Here is an 18191-nt window from a genome sequence, read left to right on the forward strand (position 1 = left end):
TTAAGTTCAGTTACATAATAATTTTATCGAGTATAAAAGACGCCAGCCACAACCTGATTCTGCATGGGACCACTCCGGAGGTATTTTCCAACAAACCCTTCGCTTTAATTTTATTTTGATTGCTTAAATCGAATAGAAATCATCAAAATAGGGTTTTAATAGGAGTTACAGAGCCATGTTCGGTTAGGTCGATTTTCCAAAAAACCCTAGTTTACTAACCGAACTTCTTGAAAATGAAGAACACAAAGAATAATTCGATTCTATTGGATTTAAAACTAAGTCACCGAACTCTCTGTTCGGTTGCTTCGCAAAAAAAATTTAAAATTACAAAGTAACCGAACTCCACCTTAAAACCGAAAAAAAAACAAATCTATTCTAACCGAACTGTGTTGTTGTGGCCACTATGTTAAGTTCCAAAATAACCGAACTTAGCCAATAGAGGTCGGTTTGTTCGCAATTTTTTTTAAAACTACAAAGTAACCGAACTTAGCCAATAAACGCTGGAACTTCACATTTTTTAGTCGACGATCAAACTCATCTAAACGCCGAAATTTAATCGTCGATTCGTGAAAATTTAGTCGTTGATTAAACTCATCTATATAATGGTTCGCCGTAAGCCAGTATCTCGTTCTAATCGAGCGATTGAACAACCCATTGAATAAGAAGAAGATTTAGAGAGTGAAGAAGAAACTCAAAATCAACCACAAAATCAACCGGAAGAAGAGATTGAAGAAGAACCAACTCCAGAAATGAGAATAAGAAGGTTAGTTTTACAAACCCATCTCGTATTTGATGTTTTTGATTGGTTTGATTGATTTAATTCGTCAAAATCATGTTTCTGCTGCGGTTACAGGATATGGTTCGACGCAAAACAAATCTTAGATGTGCGCCGAGCTGTTCTAGAAACTGAACCCTGAAAGTGCATATGAACGGCTCGGCGTATATCTGAAATCCGTTTTGAGCCGAACTTAGTGACACAGAGACTTATATTTAGGATCGGCTTATTCGATGGTGTTAGTTTTATGCCGAATATGTTTTGTGAATTTCAGAATTTTTGCATGTGCTTAGGATCGGCTTGTATGGTTGTATTAGTTTTGCGCCGAATAAAGGTTTCAATTCATAAGTCTAGATTCGGCTTATTCGATAGTATTAGGGTTGCGCCGAATATCATTGTTAAAATTTCATAAGTTTTACAAGTGTATAGGATCGGCTTATTTATATGATATCATGTTGCCCGAATACATGTTTGAGTTCATAACCATAGACTCGGCTTATTCGACGGTATCGGTTGTGAGCCGAATATATAGGATCGGCTTATAATTATTTTGTGGTATGAGCCGATCCACTCTCTGTGTAAGCTAATAAAAATTTCAAGACATGATTCGGCTCATATGTGTTATTTCGGGTAAGCTGAGCCTTCTTATTTTCTTACAAGTTTTTGGATTTCCAAATCTCTTTGTTGTTCGAATTAGTTTTATAACTTTCATACTTGTGTCAGGACCAATGCAGCTACAAAGAGGAAGAAGATGGAGGTAACACCTTCTACTTCTAAAACTCCCGATCCTAGAAGAGGAGGTAAGAAAAAATTGGGAGTAGGAGGTAGAGGAGGAATTTTAGAAGAAGAAGCTGAACAAGTAAGAATTGAAAGACAAGAAGAAAGAATAGCTGAAGATGAAGAAGTTGATGATAATCAAGAAGTTCATCAAGAAACACAACCCCAAGGAAAACCCAAGAAAGACAAGAAAGGTAAGAAGGTGGCAAAACCCGAGAAAGAGAAGAACGATGATGATCGACGGATCACTGGTTTACACATTCCTGATGAAGATGACGTAATTACACCTCGATCAGATGGTTTGCCTCATGGTCTTCCGGAAGATGGAGGAAATGTGTTGATTGGTTATGTCGATTCTTGGGCGAAGAAAATTTATGAGACTCCTGATCACAACCGTGCAGTCCGAGTATTGAGACACCAGAGGGTAGCAGAATGGAGTCTTGATGAAGAGGTTCTTGAGGTGATTGCTTACGTACAACACAGTGCTTTATGGACTATCATCAATTATGGAAATAAGGAATATGATAGTGTGTCGGCCTCTGCATTTACCGAGCGCTTTTGTCCAGAAACTTACACATTTCAATTACCTTTTGGAGAGATGGAAATCACTCCTGATGAGGCTAATAATATTACAGGCCTTAAAGCAAGGGGTGTAAGTGTGGATGCTGGTTTTTATGACATGAGTTGGGATGAGCTATACAATTTGTATCTGGAATGCCTTGGTTGGGGTTCACAGAAAACTGGGTTGGAGTTTTGTCGATCAGTTAAAGATGTCGATACCGTTTGCATACCAGGTGGCAGAAATAAGAAGAATAAGAAGATCAAGTTGACTAACTTGAAAAAGGAGTTTGAGAGTACAAAAGAAAGAGTCACACAAGGTTTGTTGATAATGGATCCCGTCAAAGTGAAGCAAACCGGAACTGCCTACTTGCTTTATACTCTTGGTAGAGACATCTTTCCGGCACTACCGGAAACAAGGTAAATGCTAATTATCTCCAATTGGTAAAGAATCTTGAAACTTGTAACAAGTTTGCTTGGGAACGGCTACGCTCGCTTACCTGCTGGACCAACTTGCCACCGCGTCTAGGTTGACAAGTACAAACATCGGAGGGAACTTCACTTTGCTCCAGGTAACTTTTGGGAGTTCAGAGTATGGTTCGGCTTATAACCATAAAATATTTTAAGCCGAAGTTTTTACTTACTTGGTTCGGCTTATAATACTTGATCCATATAAGCCGAACAGTTCTCTGAGTTTGCAAACTTTATTCTTACTTTGATGTTTCCAAGTAAAACTTGTTTCTATCAATTCAATTTCTTTGATTTTTTAATGTGGTTCTTTGGATGTAGGTGTGGATATATGACCATTTCCCAATTTTGAACTTGGCCAAAGTATTTGAGAAAGATGTCGGTTATGTTGATACTGAGCCAACTGCAGCAAGGTACGCGTACGAGGACTCCAAGAAAAGGAACAAAAAGAAGTTGGTGGCAGGTTTGAGAGAGACGTTAGACCGTCTTGGTGTTGATGATGTCACTTTTCAACCATATGAGAAGGAAGATGAAGAAGATGAAGTTTTTGAAGATGAGGATATGACGGTAGGTATGTATCATGGGCCATTGTGGTATCCCGGTGGTTATGTTATATACGATCCTAGGCGAGTACTCCGTCAATTAGGATGCGTCCAAAAGGTTCCTTTGTTTGACGAGAAATTCAGGTTGTTACCAAAGAGTGGTAAGGGAACTAAAAGCACCACTTCATGTTGGGAACCAAAGTATGATCCTGATCCCACCGTTGAGTTTTGGAATAATTTAGACAATCACACATTAGATGCGTCCAAGTTAACACCTTTACTTGGTGATCCATGTGAAGAGGATCCGGGCTATATGGATTGGTATAACCAAATTTCTCATCCCTTCATTATCAATAAGAAAAGGCAAAAGATAGCTGATAAGGGGAAGGCGAAGCCAATCAAGATCACCAACAAGTCTACTTCCGAAGATGTAGTCAAGGCTTTCAATATTATGGTAAGAATGACTTCACTTTATACTATTTTCATATATTAGTTATGGTAAAAATGTCTTCAAGCTCATGGTTATAAGTTGTTGACAAATGAAAAAATAGGTTGCCGCGGGTAGGGAGATGTTGAAAAAAATGAAGGCCAAACTTGGTTGAAAAACACCAATGACCGTGGAAGAACAAAAATACCTCATCAACAAGTGGGATGCAATCATCAACAAAGGACAAGGACCCGAGGAACCCGAACAAAGGCCTACCACTAAGAGGTCTCGACAAGTTGGTGAAGGTACAAGCCAAGGTGGTGCTACCGTGCAACCCGGTAATGATGCGTCGGAAGATGAAGACCAAGGTGGAAGAAGAGGTGGTCGTGCAACTAAGAAGAGGGGTCGTGGTTAAATGCCCTTTTATGTACACTTTTATGGTACACTTTTTCTTAAGTTTTAAGTACACTTTTATGGTGTTGAAAACACCTTTGCTTTTAGGTGCTGAACTTTGTTTTTAATGGTGCTGGGATTGGGTTATGGACACCTTCAATTTCATGTTTTAATGAATATCTTAACAGTTATGCGCCGAATTTATAGAGTTCGGCTTATCCTCTAATGGTAGTTACGCGCCGAATCATTTGTCCTTCAGGTTCGGCTTTTTCTATAATTTGAGTTATAAGCCGAGCCTTAAAAATCATTATTGGTGTAATCCAGTATTGGTGTTCCTCAAGCACGATCAGGTTGATGTTCCTCAATTTCATGTTTTAGTGATCTTTGGTATCCTCGTGAATTATGTCTACTGGATCAGGTTGATTTTCCATTGGTCCAAGCACGATCTACAAAGAATATCACAAGGTTAAACACTAGAAAGGGAATATAATAACAAGGTTCGGCGCATTCAATAATCACATTATGTGCCGAACTATAAACATTTACAGGTTTCGGCTTATACGATATCCTCAATATGTGCCGAACCACGAACAATATTTTAACCCAAAAATTAACAAATTCATGTTCGGCTCAGATGATAATCATATTATGTGCCGAACCTTGAACATAAGAGGTTTCGGCTTATACGATATCCTCAATATGTGCCGAACCACGAACAATATTTTAACCCAAAAATTTACAAATTCATGTTCGGCTCAAACGATAATCATATTATGTGCCGAAACTTGAACATAAGAGGTTTCGGCTGATACGATATTCTCCATATGTGCCGAACCAGTAACAATATTTCAACCCAGAAATTAAAAAATTATGTTCGGCACATACGATTTTGGAAATGTAAGCCGAATTAGTAATGATTCTATTTCGGGCTATTCAGGATGTTGTTCGGCTTACTATGAAACTTTCATATAAGCCGAACTAGTGTCTAGCAAAAGGGTTGGAATTGGAAATTATAGGTTCGGCGCATGCAGTAAACAGATTCAGTAAGCCGAACCGTTCATCAATTGGTAGATTCGGCTCATATATGTGAGCCGAACCTCAACCTGTTTCACCGAACCATGATTCAAAAAACCTAACTTTTGATAATTGAGAGCTATAAAAGTGAGATTAAGTATAGGATATAAGTGTACCTGTGTATTAGAAGCATTTCCTCATCAATGTCTTCATCATCAGGATTTGGCTCATAAAAATCATCATCTTGAGTTTGTGTTTGAGTTTGAGCTTGAGTTTGAGTGGGTGTAAAATCATTCTCATAATCTAAGAAATCATCCATTTATGGATCATTGTTGTAGTTGATATGTATTTTCCTAGGTTTTTTAGATGAATGATGACCCTCCTCATCCTCCATTGAATCAAGAATTAGAATTTTCTCACTTTTTCCTTCTCTTTCTCTCCTTCTTAACCAAACCAAAACTTTGATTTTTTTTCCTCAAATCTTTCATCTAAACAACTCTTATAATTCTGAAAATTATTTTAATCACTAAACAAAATATTTAATCACTAATCAAGATTATTAACACTAATACGTAAAGGGCAGATTTACCATTGAAATTTTTTGGGTTAAGGGGTTATCTGATTTTGCTATTTCACAACCTTTTTTGTCTTCATTCAGTATGCCTTGGAAGATTTTGGTATGCCCAGTATTATGGTTCATCAGGAATACCCTTACAAGATTCTAATTTTCTCAACTGCTCTCTCTCACCAAGTATGAGCCCATTTAGTATATTGTTCTTGGTACACTTCTCCTGAAGAAGAGAAACAAAAGCTGAGATAATGACATATCAATTCCTTACAAAATCACATAAGTAATTCTACGAAAATGTTTGCACAATATGCTACCGGTGAAATCATATCTTTTCAAATTCCGTTTCCTCACAGATGATCTATTCTTCATATACTTATCTTTTTGAGAACCTACAGAACACTATTTTCCTTGTTGTCGAGCTGTGCAGTTGAGAAATTTTCAAAAGTCTTTCAACTCCTCTCTCAATTTCAGTCATTTCAAGAATGAATTCTTAATCAAACCACCAAAGGAAACCACGGATTTACATTAACTACTTTGCTACGCTGTTATGGAATCTCTGGGAAACCAGGTGTAGGGGGCTCATTTTGAGACCCTACCCACATTATCTCTCAAGTTAATGCAACACATATTCTAATGCTCAAACCCAAAAATTGTAGCAAAAAATGTTAATCTAAAGCTCTGAAGCCTAAGAAGCACCGTCTCACTGGAAGTTTTATAAACCGACTATTAAATTATTGATGCTTCTCTTTTGACTAGTTCAATCACTGCAGGTTGCAATCACCTTCTATAGCAAACAAGGATTATATGAAAGAGGAATGGTCATGTACTTTACTGTTAGAAAGAGTTCTCCTTTTCTTGGTGAATGGCCGTCAATGAACAAGTTACAAATATCAATTGAGAAGTTCCCTCCTTAGTAGATGAGTGTGCTTTTGGGTTGGCACGTTTTGTATAAATGGCTTATATAGCCTTGGCCCTTGTGAGTATGTAAATGTGTCTCACGCAATGGCTAAGCATGCATGTTAGGAATCATAATGTAACGAGCTGTTGGATGCACATCCCACTTGATTTCATATTGTGATTTGTAACTGTTTTTGTCGTTAATTTGACGTGGTTTGTTTTCAGAAAAAAAAAAAAAAAAAATCGAAAATAATTCTTTCTGTCATCGGCATTAGCTGGAGGTTGCTCAATACATACAATTTGAATACTCCAAGATAGTCTTAATTACACGTCTGATTAAGACACTAGTCAGAATAATTTTTAGTTTAAATAATGATATCCGGGTCTTAATTAATAACAGTATTCCAAGTATCTCAAGAATCCCAACCATAAAATACCAAATCTTAAGCATTAGTATACTCTAGTTTCAGATCGAATCGATTCATTTCTGAATGAGTACATGAATTGCGTCCGCGAGATCTGTAACAATTGTTAATGTTTTTGAATTACGCGTCTCTATAATTAACCAATGAATGTAATTAAGCTGCTGTATTCCTAATTGTCAACATACGACTCCGCCCACGAGGCAGTATCTTATACGCTTCATTTGCAACCTTAATTTCGTAGATCCCAATTGAGTACAAATTAGCGCCAGCAACTAATGTGGAAACAGAGAGAGTTGGCAAGACAACCTAAAAAATTGACCGGAGGAAAAGGAAATATTGTCATAACTGACGTGACGAACAACAACATGTACATCACATTCAACAAAGTTTTTTTTTTTTTTTTTTAAAATGTGCCGCTCCATTTCAAAGAATGCTAATTCCCACCTCAATTGGAATCTTGAGCAAGAAATGTTCTTTGTTTTTTCAATCTTGCCATCATTCGTTTGAATTAGATGTGAGTTGGTAATCCCATTAAGGAAAACAGATTGATAATTGGGTTAGTAGTGATCAATTCAAACAAAAATAAAAACAAATTAAACAAGTCGGTTTTGTATTCGAAACAAACGGGTCCCTACGTTGATGAAAGTTCTGGAAAATGATGTTGAATCTACCCCTCTTGCACCCATGTCTCTTGAGGACCATTGACATTCATCACCCATTGCCTTGCTAACATGGCTTCTCAACTCAACCATTTCTTTCTTGTAAATTACTTTTTCTTTCATATATTAGTACTATCCGGGTTTACTAGTTTTGCATTCATGTCTTTCAGAGCGTCCACAATGGGACGATCATAACCAAAGATCAAAGACCAAAACAAACGATCAAATTTGAGAGTAGTCTGGAGTGTGACGTTAAGGCAGTGGAGTATTTTTAGTCGAGCGGATGTATAATGAACGCTTGCATGTGGAGCGTTCATATAATCTTCGTCCCGAAGAGGCGTTGATATAGTTTACGCTCGTTGTGGGGCGTTGTTAAAGAATACGCTCGTTGTGGGGCGTTCATATAGTTAACGCTCGGAGAAGGGACGTAGATATAATCTACGCCTGGTGTGGAGGGCGGGTGAATCAACGCCTCATTCAGGCGTTAAGAATATCAACGCCTCATTCAGGCGGACATATAATCAACGCCTCATTCGGGCGAACTTATAATCAACGCCTCACTCAGGCGGACATATAATCAACGCCTCACTCAGGCGTACGTATAATCAACGCCTCACACTGGCGGACGTATAATCAACGCCTCATTCAGGCGGACCTATAATCAACGCCTCATTCGGGCGAACTTATAATCAACGCCCGTTGTCTGGCGAATGTATAATCAACGCCCCCTTGTCAGGCGTACGTATAGTGTTGGACCCAAATTAACACACGTATCGAGCACGTGTGGACAAAGAGAAACCACCACGTATAACACACGTGTTCACTTGGTGTTTACCCTAATCTTCTCCGTCTTCTTCTTTTCTTTTCTTTTCTACCTCCTGTTTACCTCCTGTTTGTTTCTACCGCCCACAAACACAACACATCACAGTAACTAGCAGGAAAAGAGAATAGAAAAAAAAACCAGATACTTGATGAATCCCGGTTAGAAAAGAGGTATGTTTCTTTTTTCTTAATCACCTTTTTTTTATCCGTATTGTTGTATAATTTATTTAGGGTTTTATTTGTTAAAATTAGTTTATATTAAGATGGGTTTTAAAGAACAAATATGAATATGAAATTGATTAAATATAATTGGGTATGTGTGTTTTATGATTTTAGAGAATAATATGTATGTGAAGAAAACCAGTTTTGATGCTTATGTAAATTTGGTTAAAAGAAGTTTTAAAATAATTATAGAAGATCTAATTTGTGGGTGGAATAGATTTAAAAAATTTGGCTACTGTAAAAATTGGTAGTTATGTAGATTATGTGTGTTATATATGTAGAAGAGATGATTTGTACATATGTGAATATGGTTAAAAATAATTGAATTTGTATTGTTTTTTATTGAATTTGGAGGTGATTAATTTTAGTTGTTTTTTGGTTTATTTTTGATGTTCATGTGAATTAGGCTAAAAGATTTTATGAAATTTTGTCAAATATGTACAACACTTAATTTGTGGGTTATATAGATTAATATGTGTTTTTACAATTCACGTGGTTATGCCAAAAATTGTAGTTATGTACATTTTGTGTTACATATGTAGAAGAACTAATTTATATGTATGGAATTGATTTTTTAGTGATTTTTATGGAATCTTGAAGTGATTAAATTGGGTTGTGGAATGTTGAAAGGATTTTCAAAATGCATCGGTGACGATTTAATTTGTATTCGTAGAATTATAGATTTTGGAATTATATAGTTTGTGTTAAGGATTTATAGTATTTGGAATATAAATGGTGGTGGACTAATAAAAATAGAAATGGGGTTGGCGGGTTGGTCTAATTGCATCTATCTTGTGTGTGCATAGATGTTGAACAAATTCACATCGCGGTTCAATGGTCGCATGAAGACGAACAAGAAACAAAAATCTGTAGCCGAAGAGGATTATAACTTAATCGCTACTGGTACAATTAAGGAGGTTGATATTCCCCGGTTAGGGAGGTTTCCTATACTGCAAGATGATAAACCGCACGCTACTACGGACATCACATTTACAGGGGAGCACAAATTGAAGTATCAACATCGTGGATCTTTGGCATCGGTAATTCATCACTATCAAACTATTTCACAACACTGTCCTAGAGCTAAATATATTATTGAAAAAGCGGGATGGCAAAATTTACTGGACATACAATGTAGCGAAACCAACCATTCAATGGTTGATTATATTGCTGAGCGGTTTTGGGATACAACAAACACTTTTCACTTCCCATTTGGTGAGATGGGATTCACCCCCTAGATTGGCTCATGTTGACTGGACTGAGTATCGGTGATGGGCCTGATGTTCCTTATGATTCGGGGAAGTACCAATTTGAACATGTTCGTGAGCATATCTTTCCGGATATCCAAGATGTCACGCTCTCTCCAAAAGCACCGTCGTGGGTTTCAAATTCAATTACAATTAAATATTTAAGGTCATATTTCTTCGAAGACAAGTTGGTTGCGGCTGAAAATGATAGCACCCTTGCTCATAGAGTAGCAATTGCCTTTTGTATGTTTTGGGACATTTTTTCTTTTCTAATGCAAAGACTTATATTGATGCTGGATGGTTAGCTGCTTTTGAAAATCTTGATGTAGTATCCACGTTGACTGGGGTGGTGCTGCGTTTTCGAAATTGTATGCGGCACTCCGTTTATCTGGGAGGAGACAGAAGGCACTATGTGGTCCATTCCAAGTATTAGAGGTATTCTTTCAATCTAGTTATTTTTCCTCTCATTGTTTATTTTGTTGCTAAGTTATTAAATTGGCTAATTATTTGATGAGTAGTTTTGGGGGTATGAATACCTGGGCATATGTCGACCAGAAATCCCAGAGGCGAGTACAGAACAAAAATGGCCCGTATCTTCTAAATGGAATGTACCGAAGAATACAAATGATATTTTCCGTTGTAGGGATTTACTAAGTAAGCTTACTGCTGAACAAGTGACATGGCGCCCATGGGAATCATACAGAGAAGTTCTTGCATCTGATATGGGATGCACGGCTACGCGGCTATCAGACTCGAGATATATATTTTCTTACATGGGCATTGTGAGTTAATTTGTAAATTTTATTATATAACATACTTTTTTTCTATATAACATACTACTAATAACATACTTTTTTCCTATATAACATACTTACTAAATTCTTATTCCCTTTCTAACTGTACAGCACAACATGTATCTTGGTGAAAGGTGTTGGCGGCAAAACCATTGTACTTTCGCTGTTCCTATAAGACTACACACAGTTATAGGGGATATTGGCAATATTCAAGCCGAACGCCTAAAAAAAGAAGGTTTGGTCGATGCAACAGAGATAGTGCAAGTTGTTAAAGATTATGATATATATTTACAATACTGGACAATGGTAACCAACTCCAAAGATTACGTGACTCATCCTATTTGGGAAGCCCAAACATATGGGTATGTCGGTGACTTGTATACGGTCCCAATTGAACAACCTGTTGAACATGTACATATCCCTCCTCCACATCTATTATCCCACGTAAGTGTACTTTCGACTTTTTATTGTACGTTCGTTTTTGTTGGTATATTTGTACTTATATATTTTATTTTTTCTTCACAGCATGAAGCTTACACATTATTTCAAGAAAATGCTGATTTTAATCAACAATTTCGCGAATTTACATTAAAACAAACGAAGGAGAGGATGGACGTTATCATGTCGAAAGAAGCAGAAATACAAAGGCTAAATAATGCGAACGTTGATTTGCAGCAACAACTATCTCTTTTCCGTATGCCGCACACTGTCCAACCTCAGCTTGGATACGGTTCCTTTTCCCAAACCCTGCCATCACAAGTTTGGAGTGGTATGAATCAGGGATCAGCTTCAACAATGTCCTCAGTCAATACCAATCCGAGAACGCACATGCCTTTGTGGCACCAAGATCGTCCACTTCGGATAATGATAATATGAAGGGTTAATTTGTTATGACTATTTAGATGAACTGTCTTTGGAGTTATCTTTTCTTATCTTATATATATGTCATATCATATATAGTATAGTCTAATCATATATAGTATTGTCATATCAGGTCACTGACAAACATATTTTTTTTTTTTGAAAACACATTTGCGTGAACCCAAAAAAATATCTATTTTTTGGTTTTTTTAATGCTCTTGAAAATGGGTTATAAATTAAAGACTGGTTTCACTCAATATATGAATAACAATACATCTCTTCTGCTTCATATAGCAATGGAACAATATGAGAAAACCGCTCATTATTGCTCTTCTGTTTCTTCTTCATCTTCTTCTTCTAATAGTAGTTTTTATTCCTCGGATGATGATGCAATAGCAATTATGCAAAATAACATGGCCGTTAGTTTGGGAGTCCTTGTTACAAATTCAAAATGGCCTCAAACTCGTATCAGAATACCAAGAGATCGTGAGTCAGGGGCTGAACTTCTATGGAACGACTATTTCTCTCCGTACCCAAACCAACCACCCAATGTTTTTCGCAGAAGATTTAGAATGCGTCGACAATTGTTTAACCGGATAGTGGAAGGTGTTACCAATGCAAACAGATATTTTGTTCAAAATCCCGATGCTTGTGGAGTTTTAGGATTAAACCCTCATCAAAAAGTAACAGCAGCAGTACGAATGTTAGCTTACGGATGTGCGGCAGATGCAATAGACGAGTACTTACGCATAGGAGAAACAACTGTGTTGGAAGCTACTCGTAGGTTCTGTAAGACGATTGTGAATTTGTATGGGAAAGAATATTTGCGTGAACCAACGGCTGGTGATATTGAACTGTTGCTCCAGCAAAACAAAGACCGGGGATTTCCTGGGATGCTGGGTAGTCTAGATTGCATGCATTGGAAATGGGATAAATGTCCGTCGGCAGAATCTGGGGCTTACACCGCGTATAAAGGGAGCGAAAGTATCGTGTTGGAGGCAGTGGTGTCGTATGACCTATGGTTTTGGCATGATTTTTTTGGTATGCCCGGTTCTAACAACGATATTAATGTTATGAACCGTTCATATGTTTTTCGAAGTCTTGTAACAGGAAAAGCACCGCCGGTGAGCTATGAGGTGAACGGACATTCATATGATATGCCGTATTATCTAGGTGATGGAATATACCCAGAGATTCCTACTATTATTACGGCCATTAAACATCCGGTGGGTAGGAAAAAGGAAATATTTTCATCGATGCAAGAGGGTGCAAGAAAAGATGTTGAACGGGGATTTGGTGTACTTCAACAACAATTTGGAATCATCAAACAACCTGCAAGAATGTGGAATCCAGATGTGCTTGCCTATATCATGAAAACTTGTATTATCTTACATAATATGATAGTCGAGGATGAGCATCTACCCGGTGACTGGCCACATGTTTATGAACAACGTAGCAACGCAGCACCGGTTAATATATTAAGAGGCAATAGTGACGAGTTTTCCCAAATTAGAGCTCAGCAACGCCTATGTGCAATGCGTAACAAAGATGCACATATTCGCTTGCGTGATGACTTGATCGAATATATATGGGCAGAATATGGGAATTAAAAATTGTCGTTTGTCATTTCCTTTCTATTATCTCTTTGTATGTAAACATCCTCAAGTTTTAATTAAGGTCGTATGTTTCTTGAAAAAAGTAGAAATTTAATTCAAATCAACGGAAGTAAATTTAAAATCCAAAAATTACATAATAATAATGCTAATTTTTCAGATACTAAGAAATTTAAATATAATAATACTAATAATACTACTAATCACTAAATAGGAGAAATAATTAAGGTTTGAACTATTCCGCCTTTGTGTTAAGATTGGTTTCTTTTATTCCGAACTATGTCCGCCCTGCGAAGTCGGAAGTACTCTTGTTGTACAGGTTCCATTTTTTCAAGATCCATCATAATGATGCGAAATTCTTCGTCTTCAGCTGGCTTGGCTATTTTTGCAGCATGTTCAGCTTGTTTTGCTGCAAACTCTGCTGCTCTTTGTTCCATCTTGAATCTTGATTGTGCTTGGTAATGAGTATTGAAATTTTGTTGTTCTTTGATAATTATTCCCATCAATTCCTCTTGGTGACTGGATTTCTCTCTCCCTGTTTTCTTCAATCTTTTTGCTGCTTTTTTCCCCATCTTACGAAGATATGTGTTCTCTATGTCTCCCCCATCTGTGTCGTTACCGGTCTCTCCTTGAGTCCTTGTTTGCGGTCCTTCATCATCTTCCTCGTTATTCTCATAAGTGTCCAAATCATGCGTCGTATCGAATACAAAAGTCGATCGTCGATTATATTTTATATTTTCTAACACAACTTGGTAGCACTCTTCGTGCTTAAATTTTTTCCCATCGTTGCATTCCTTGAACCTCTTGTTAACTTCTTCAAGCTGTTAATGTTTTTAAAAACACTTAAGTACATGGGCGCTTATTAAATATTAGAAAACAATGGTTGGAAAAATCAAGAATGCTTACCTTCTTTTCAGGACCCCATCCAGTATGATATTCACCTTCAACTTCTGCCTCTTTTGCCGAAAATAACGCCACATCTTTACTTATTCCCTGATATCGTTTTTGCCAAGAACTCCAAGACCGCTCTGGATTATTAGGTAAATGAAGTTCAATATCATCCTTGATACGAGTCCACAACGTCGCCTCTGATTGATCAGCTCCAACACTAGAATCTTGAGATATAGATAAATGAATTTTACACATTGTTACATCTTCGATTGTCGTAAAATTTGGACCTCGTGCTACTCTTGGTGCCATTGTAAGCGAATCCGTGAAAATTTTCCAACTGATTTGAAAGCAGAAACAATATTTCTTCTTATTGGTGTGGATAGTTTGAAGTATTGGTCGTGGGAAAATGTCACAGGATCTCATGTGTATTTATAGGTGTATATATGCGAAAAAACCGAAATGTCTTCCAAACTTTCCAACGTTCCAAATTATCCAACGTTCCATTTTCTTCAACGGTCGAATTACCAACGGTATAAAAAAATTTCAAAATCAATTTTGTCTAAGAATTTTTTTTTTTTTTTTTAAACTCAAGCTTGGGGCGTTAACTATATAAACGCCTGGCGTGGGGCGTTAACTATATCAACGCCGGGATGGGGCGTTAATTATATCACCGCCTGGCATGGGGCGTTAATTATATCACCGCCTGTCTGGGGCGTTAACTATATAAACGCCTGGCGTGAGGCGTTAACTATATCAACGCCTGAATGGGACGTACACTTTATCAACGCCTGGCGTGGGGCGTTAAGAATATCAACGCCGGACTGGGGCGTTTATATAATCTTCGTCTGAATGGGGCGTTCATTTTATTAACGCCTGACGTGGGGCGTAAACTTTATCAACGTCCCAACGGGCGAACATTTTATCAACGCCTGAACCGGGCGTAACTTATATAAACGCCTCTTTATGGGGCGGTGACTTTACGTACGTTCACAACAGGCGTAGATTATATATACGCCCGATGCCAAACGGTGATTATACCTCCGCTCCACTATATATAGTTTTGGTCTTGGTCCCAGACCAAATATGGTCTGGAATTTGGTTTTGGTCCAGATTTTAGTTTTTACTCCGTCCCGTTGCGTCTCCTCCCTGAATCATAATTATAGGTTTACTCGTCCATTGCAGTGCTCTCAGGATGATCAAATAACAGCCTGAAATATTACGGACCAAATGTGATTTTAGAACGCCATGGGGACCCTCAAAAGTTGTAGGAGCTAGAGGTTCAATTCTTGTGTCGTATTCGCATTACGTGAAAATGCATGGGATGCGAGGGGACTTTCAAACTCCTTTCTTTTGTTCAAATTCAACCAACTGACTTCTTAAACCACCACTAGATAAGGCCAAGGTGCAGAGTCTAGTCAAATGGCCTCCTTGGGTAGTGCAGTCTGGAAATCTGTACCCAGGGAAACAGATCCTCAAGCTCAATGTGTAATGGCCGCATCCCATTGTGACTAGCACAGTCTACAATCACCTATTCATACACGGTCATTTCAAATTTCTTTACAAGCCGACTGCCAGAAAATCAATAAACATCACCTGCAAACATTTGATTCCTAGTCCCCAAAAGAAAAATAATAACAGAAATTCAAAAAATAAATTAAAAACATTAGTCGGAATAAAGTCTAAATTAAAGAATTTATGCATGATTTTATAATACATTTTTGGAACTCGAAAATAAAATAAAATCAGGAATCACCACGACCCATTTACATTGATTCCTTCATCAAAAAGATCCAAAATTTAAGTCTTCTAATTTTTTTTATTTAGAAAAAAACTATGTTTTGTTTTTTCGGTTCTGAATTTTATTTTTATTTTTAGAATCACCATCGTTATAAATTCTATCGATTTTGATGAATTGGGCACTTCAAAATCCACATTAAGGGGGCTTTTTCTATTCAGGACAGAAATACTTCGACACTAGCACTTCTGTAAGAGAGGCAAAGAGGACAAGCTTCCACAGCAGTATCGCATTCCGTACAAAGACATAAATGCCGGCACGGAAGGAGAACAACCGACGCGACTCGTCTTCGACACGCTTTACAGCTCGGTCCAACTAACGAAGTAGCAGTAGACGACACCGATATGGGTACGACTCGCTCTGGGTCAATGTAAGCTGACTCAGCATCTTCAGCTTCGCCACCACCACCGCCGGCACATCCTAATATTACACTTTCAGTATCTCTCTTAATATCCTGTGCACCACCACTACCGTTCATTATAGCGTGTTGTAACTGTGTCTGTAAATTTACTGCCGTTTCTTCTTGTGATTTTGCTTTTGCTTGCCAACTTTGCGCCTCTGCTCTAAGTTGTGCCACTCGCGCTTCTAACTCTGAATTTTTACGAACAGCTTTTTCCATTTCCGCTTCTTTTTCTCTCAGTCTTTTTGATACCGACTCTTCTGCAATACCCAGCAGCGCATGATAGTGTCTTTGCCTTCTCTCTGCTAAAGTACGCCTCAACTGATCTCCCTGTTCCAAAAATAGAAAGAATTAATATAACCCGTTAAAATCAGAAACTTTTTTTTTTTTTTGACTGAATTAATTGGAAGCCATTGTAAAATCTTGGATGAAATCAGTACCTGGGCTTTAATGAATTGATCAATTTCATCCCTTTGTTGATTCAATTGGACAGAAAAATCATCTGTCAATAAAGATGAAAGAGATGAAGATGACGAAGATTGATGAACTAGATTCTGTTGTTGATGATGCTGAACTTGTTGTTGGTGGTGCTCTCCAAATGCTAATTGAAGACCAGTAGAAACAATATTGTTGTGTTGTTGCTGATTTTGAAGGTGGGCAATATTTACAAGCGTTGGTTGAGTTTGAGTTTGAGTTTGAGATTGTTGTTGCAGAGAGAATAAATTGATTGGCATATTACCTCCATTAACAGTTTCTCTTCCTCTTTTCCGAGAATTATTATTAGAGCCCACTGTTGATAACAAACAAGAAAGCACATTTCAATATCAATACCCAAATGGGCAACAGAGAGGGAGCGAGAGAAATGGAGTAAATGGTTTTACCTCCATTGTTGGTAGTATTACTATTGAGAAACATATGATGAGATTGATCATGAAATGCCCCCGATTGTTGTTGTTGTAAAGAATAATCATTTCCAAGTGAGTTCTTTCTATCTTGCCCGTTCCTATAAAAAAAAAGAATACAATTACAATAAACAGAAGAACCCATTAGAGAAGATTTAAAAACAAAAACAAAAAAACAGAGGAATGCAGGGAAATAGAAAACGAACCTGTTTAGGAGCAAAAGATTAGATGGGTATTGAGCTTGAACAGCCATCGATTGAGTTTATAAAAATGAACAATTGGAGGGGGGGAAGAGACTAGAAAGATTGAATTGTAAAAAAAAAAAGAGAAAGAGAGATATAAATAGAAAGAGAGATGGGGGTAAAAGATTGGCAGATGAGAGAGTATAGATAGAGAGCTAAAGAGAAGGACAGAGAGAGGGAGAGATATACTAACAAGAAGTGTATGAATGAATGAAAGAAATGAATATGAATGGGGTGAGAGCGCGAAGTGGGCGCAGGTTAAATTAACGTGCACACAGACACACCCACCATGAATGCTTAAGAAGCAGCTCAAGAAAAGGAAAGGGAAAGAGATAAAAGAATCCCCAAACCAATGAAAAGGCGGACTCTTCAATGAGTTACGTTTCTAGATAGCAGTAGTAGCATCTATCTATCTGTTGTTGAGGTCTTCTTTTCTTATCAGACGCTCTGTTAAACTTTCTTTCCCTTTCTTTGTTTTCACCAACACCAAATTTAATTATTTTTGTCTTGGTTTTGATTTTCTATATATATCCCTCTCTTTCTTTCTCTTTATTAACACCATAATAATAATAATAATAATAATAATAAAAACATCACACAGACAGACCCACACATTGAGAGAGAAAAAGATGCGATGAAATGAATCAGTCCAATGTAAACAGAGTCCAAAGTTTAAAAAAAAAATACTACTATATGGTGGTAATACTAGTAATTAACTGCTTACCAGTACTGGTATTGTTTAAGCCAGCTCCTCCCTCCCTAATTAGTGTCTTTGAAAATGTAATAATGTGAATGTAATAATGTGATTAAACGGGAAGAGAACAAACCGTTATCCTAGTCTAGCCACACCAAAATGTAAGTAAATCGAGAGGATGAAATTAATCACATTTATGGAA

General features: G+C 37.4%; 1 protein-coding gene across 1 annotated transcript; it reads right to left on the minus strand.

The window, feature by feature from the left end:
* Window positions 1-15623: 15623 nt before the first annotated feature.
* LOC113297314 (E3 ubiquitin-protein ligase BOI-like) lies at window positions 15624-17783 on the minus strand. Its single transcript, XM_026545750.1, has 4 exons — window positions 17260-17783; window positions 17033-17154; window positions 16592-16941; window positions 15624-16481 (listed from the first exon to the last, which is right to left on the minus strand). Exons 1-4 carry the CDS (start codon window positions 17304-17306, stop codon window positions 15909-15911), a joined length of 1092 nt encoding a protein of 363 aa, XP_026401535.1. The 5' UTR covers window positions 17307-17783; the 3' UTR covers window positions 15624-15908.
* Between the last annotated feature and the right edge of the window lie 408 nt (window positions 17784-18191).

Source organism: Papaver somniferum, chromosome 7, assembly GCF_003573695.1.
Source record: "Papaver somniferum cultivar HN1 chromosome 7, ASM357369v1, whole genome shotgun sequence".
NCBI classification, from domain to species: domain Eukaryota; kingdom Viridiplantae; phylum Streptophyta; class Magnoliopsida; order Ranunculales; family Papaveraceae; genus Papaver; species Papaver somniferum.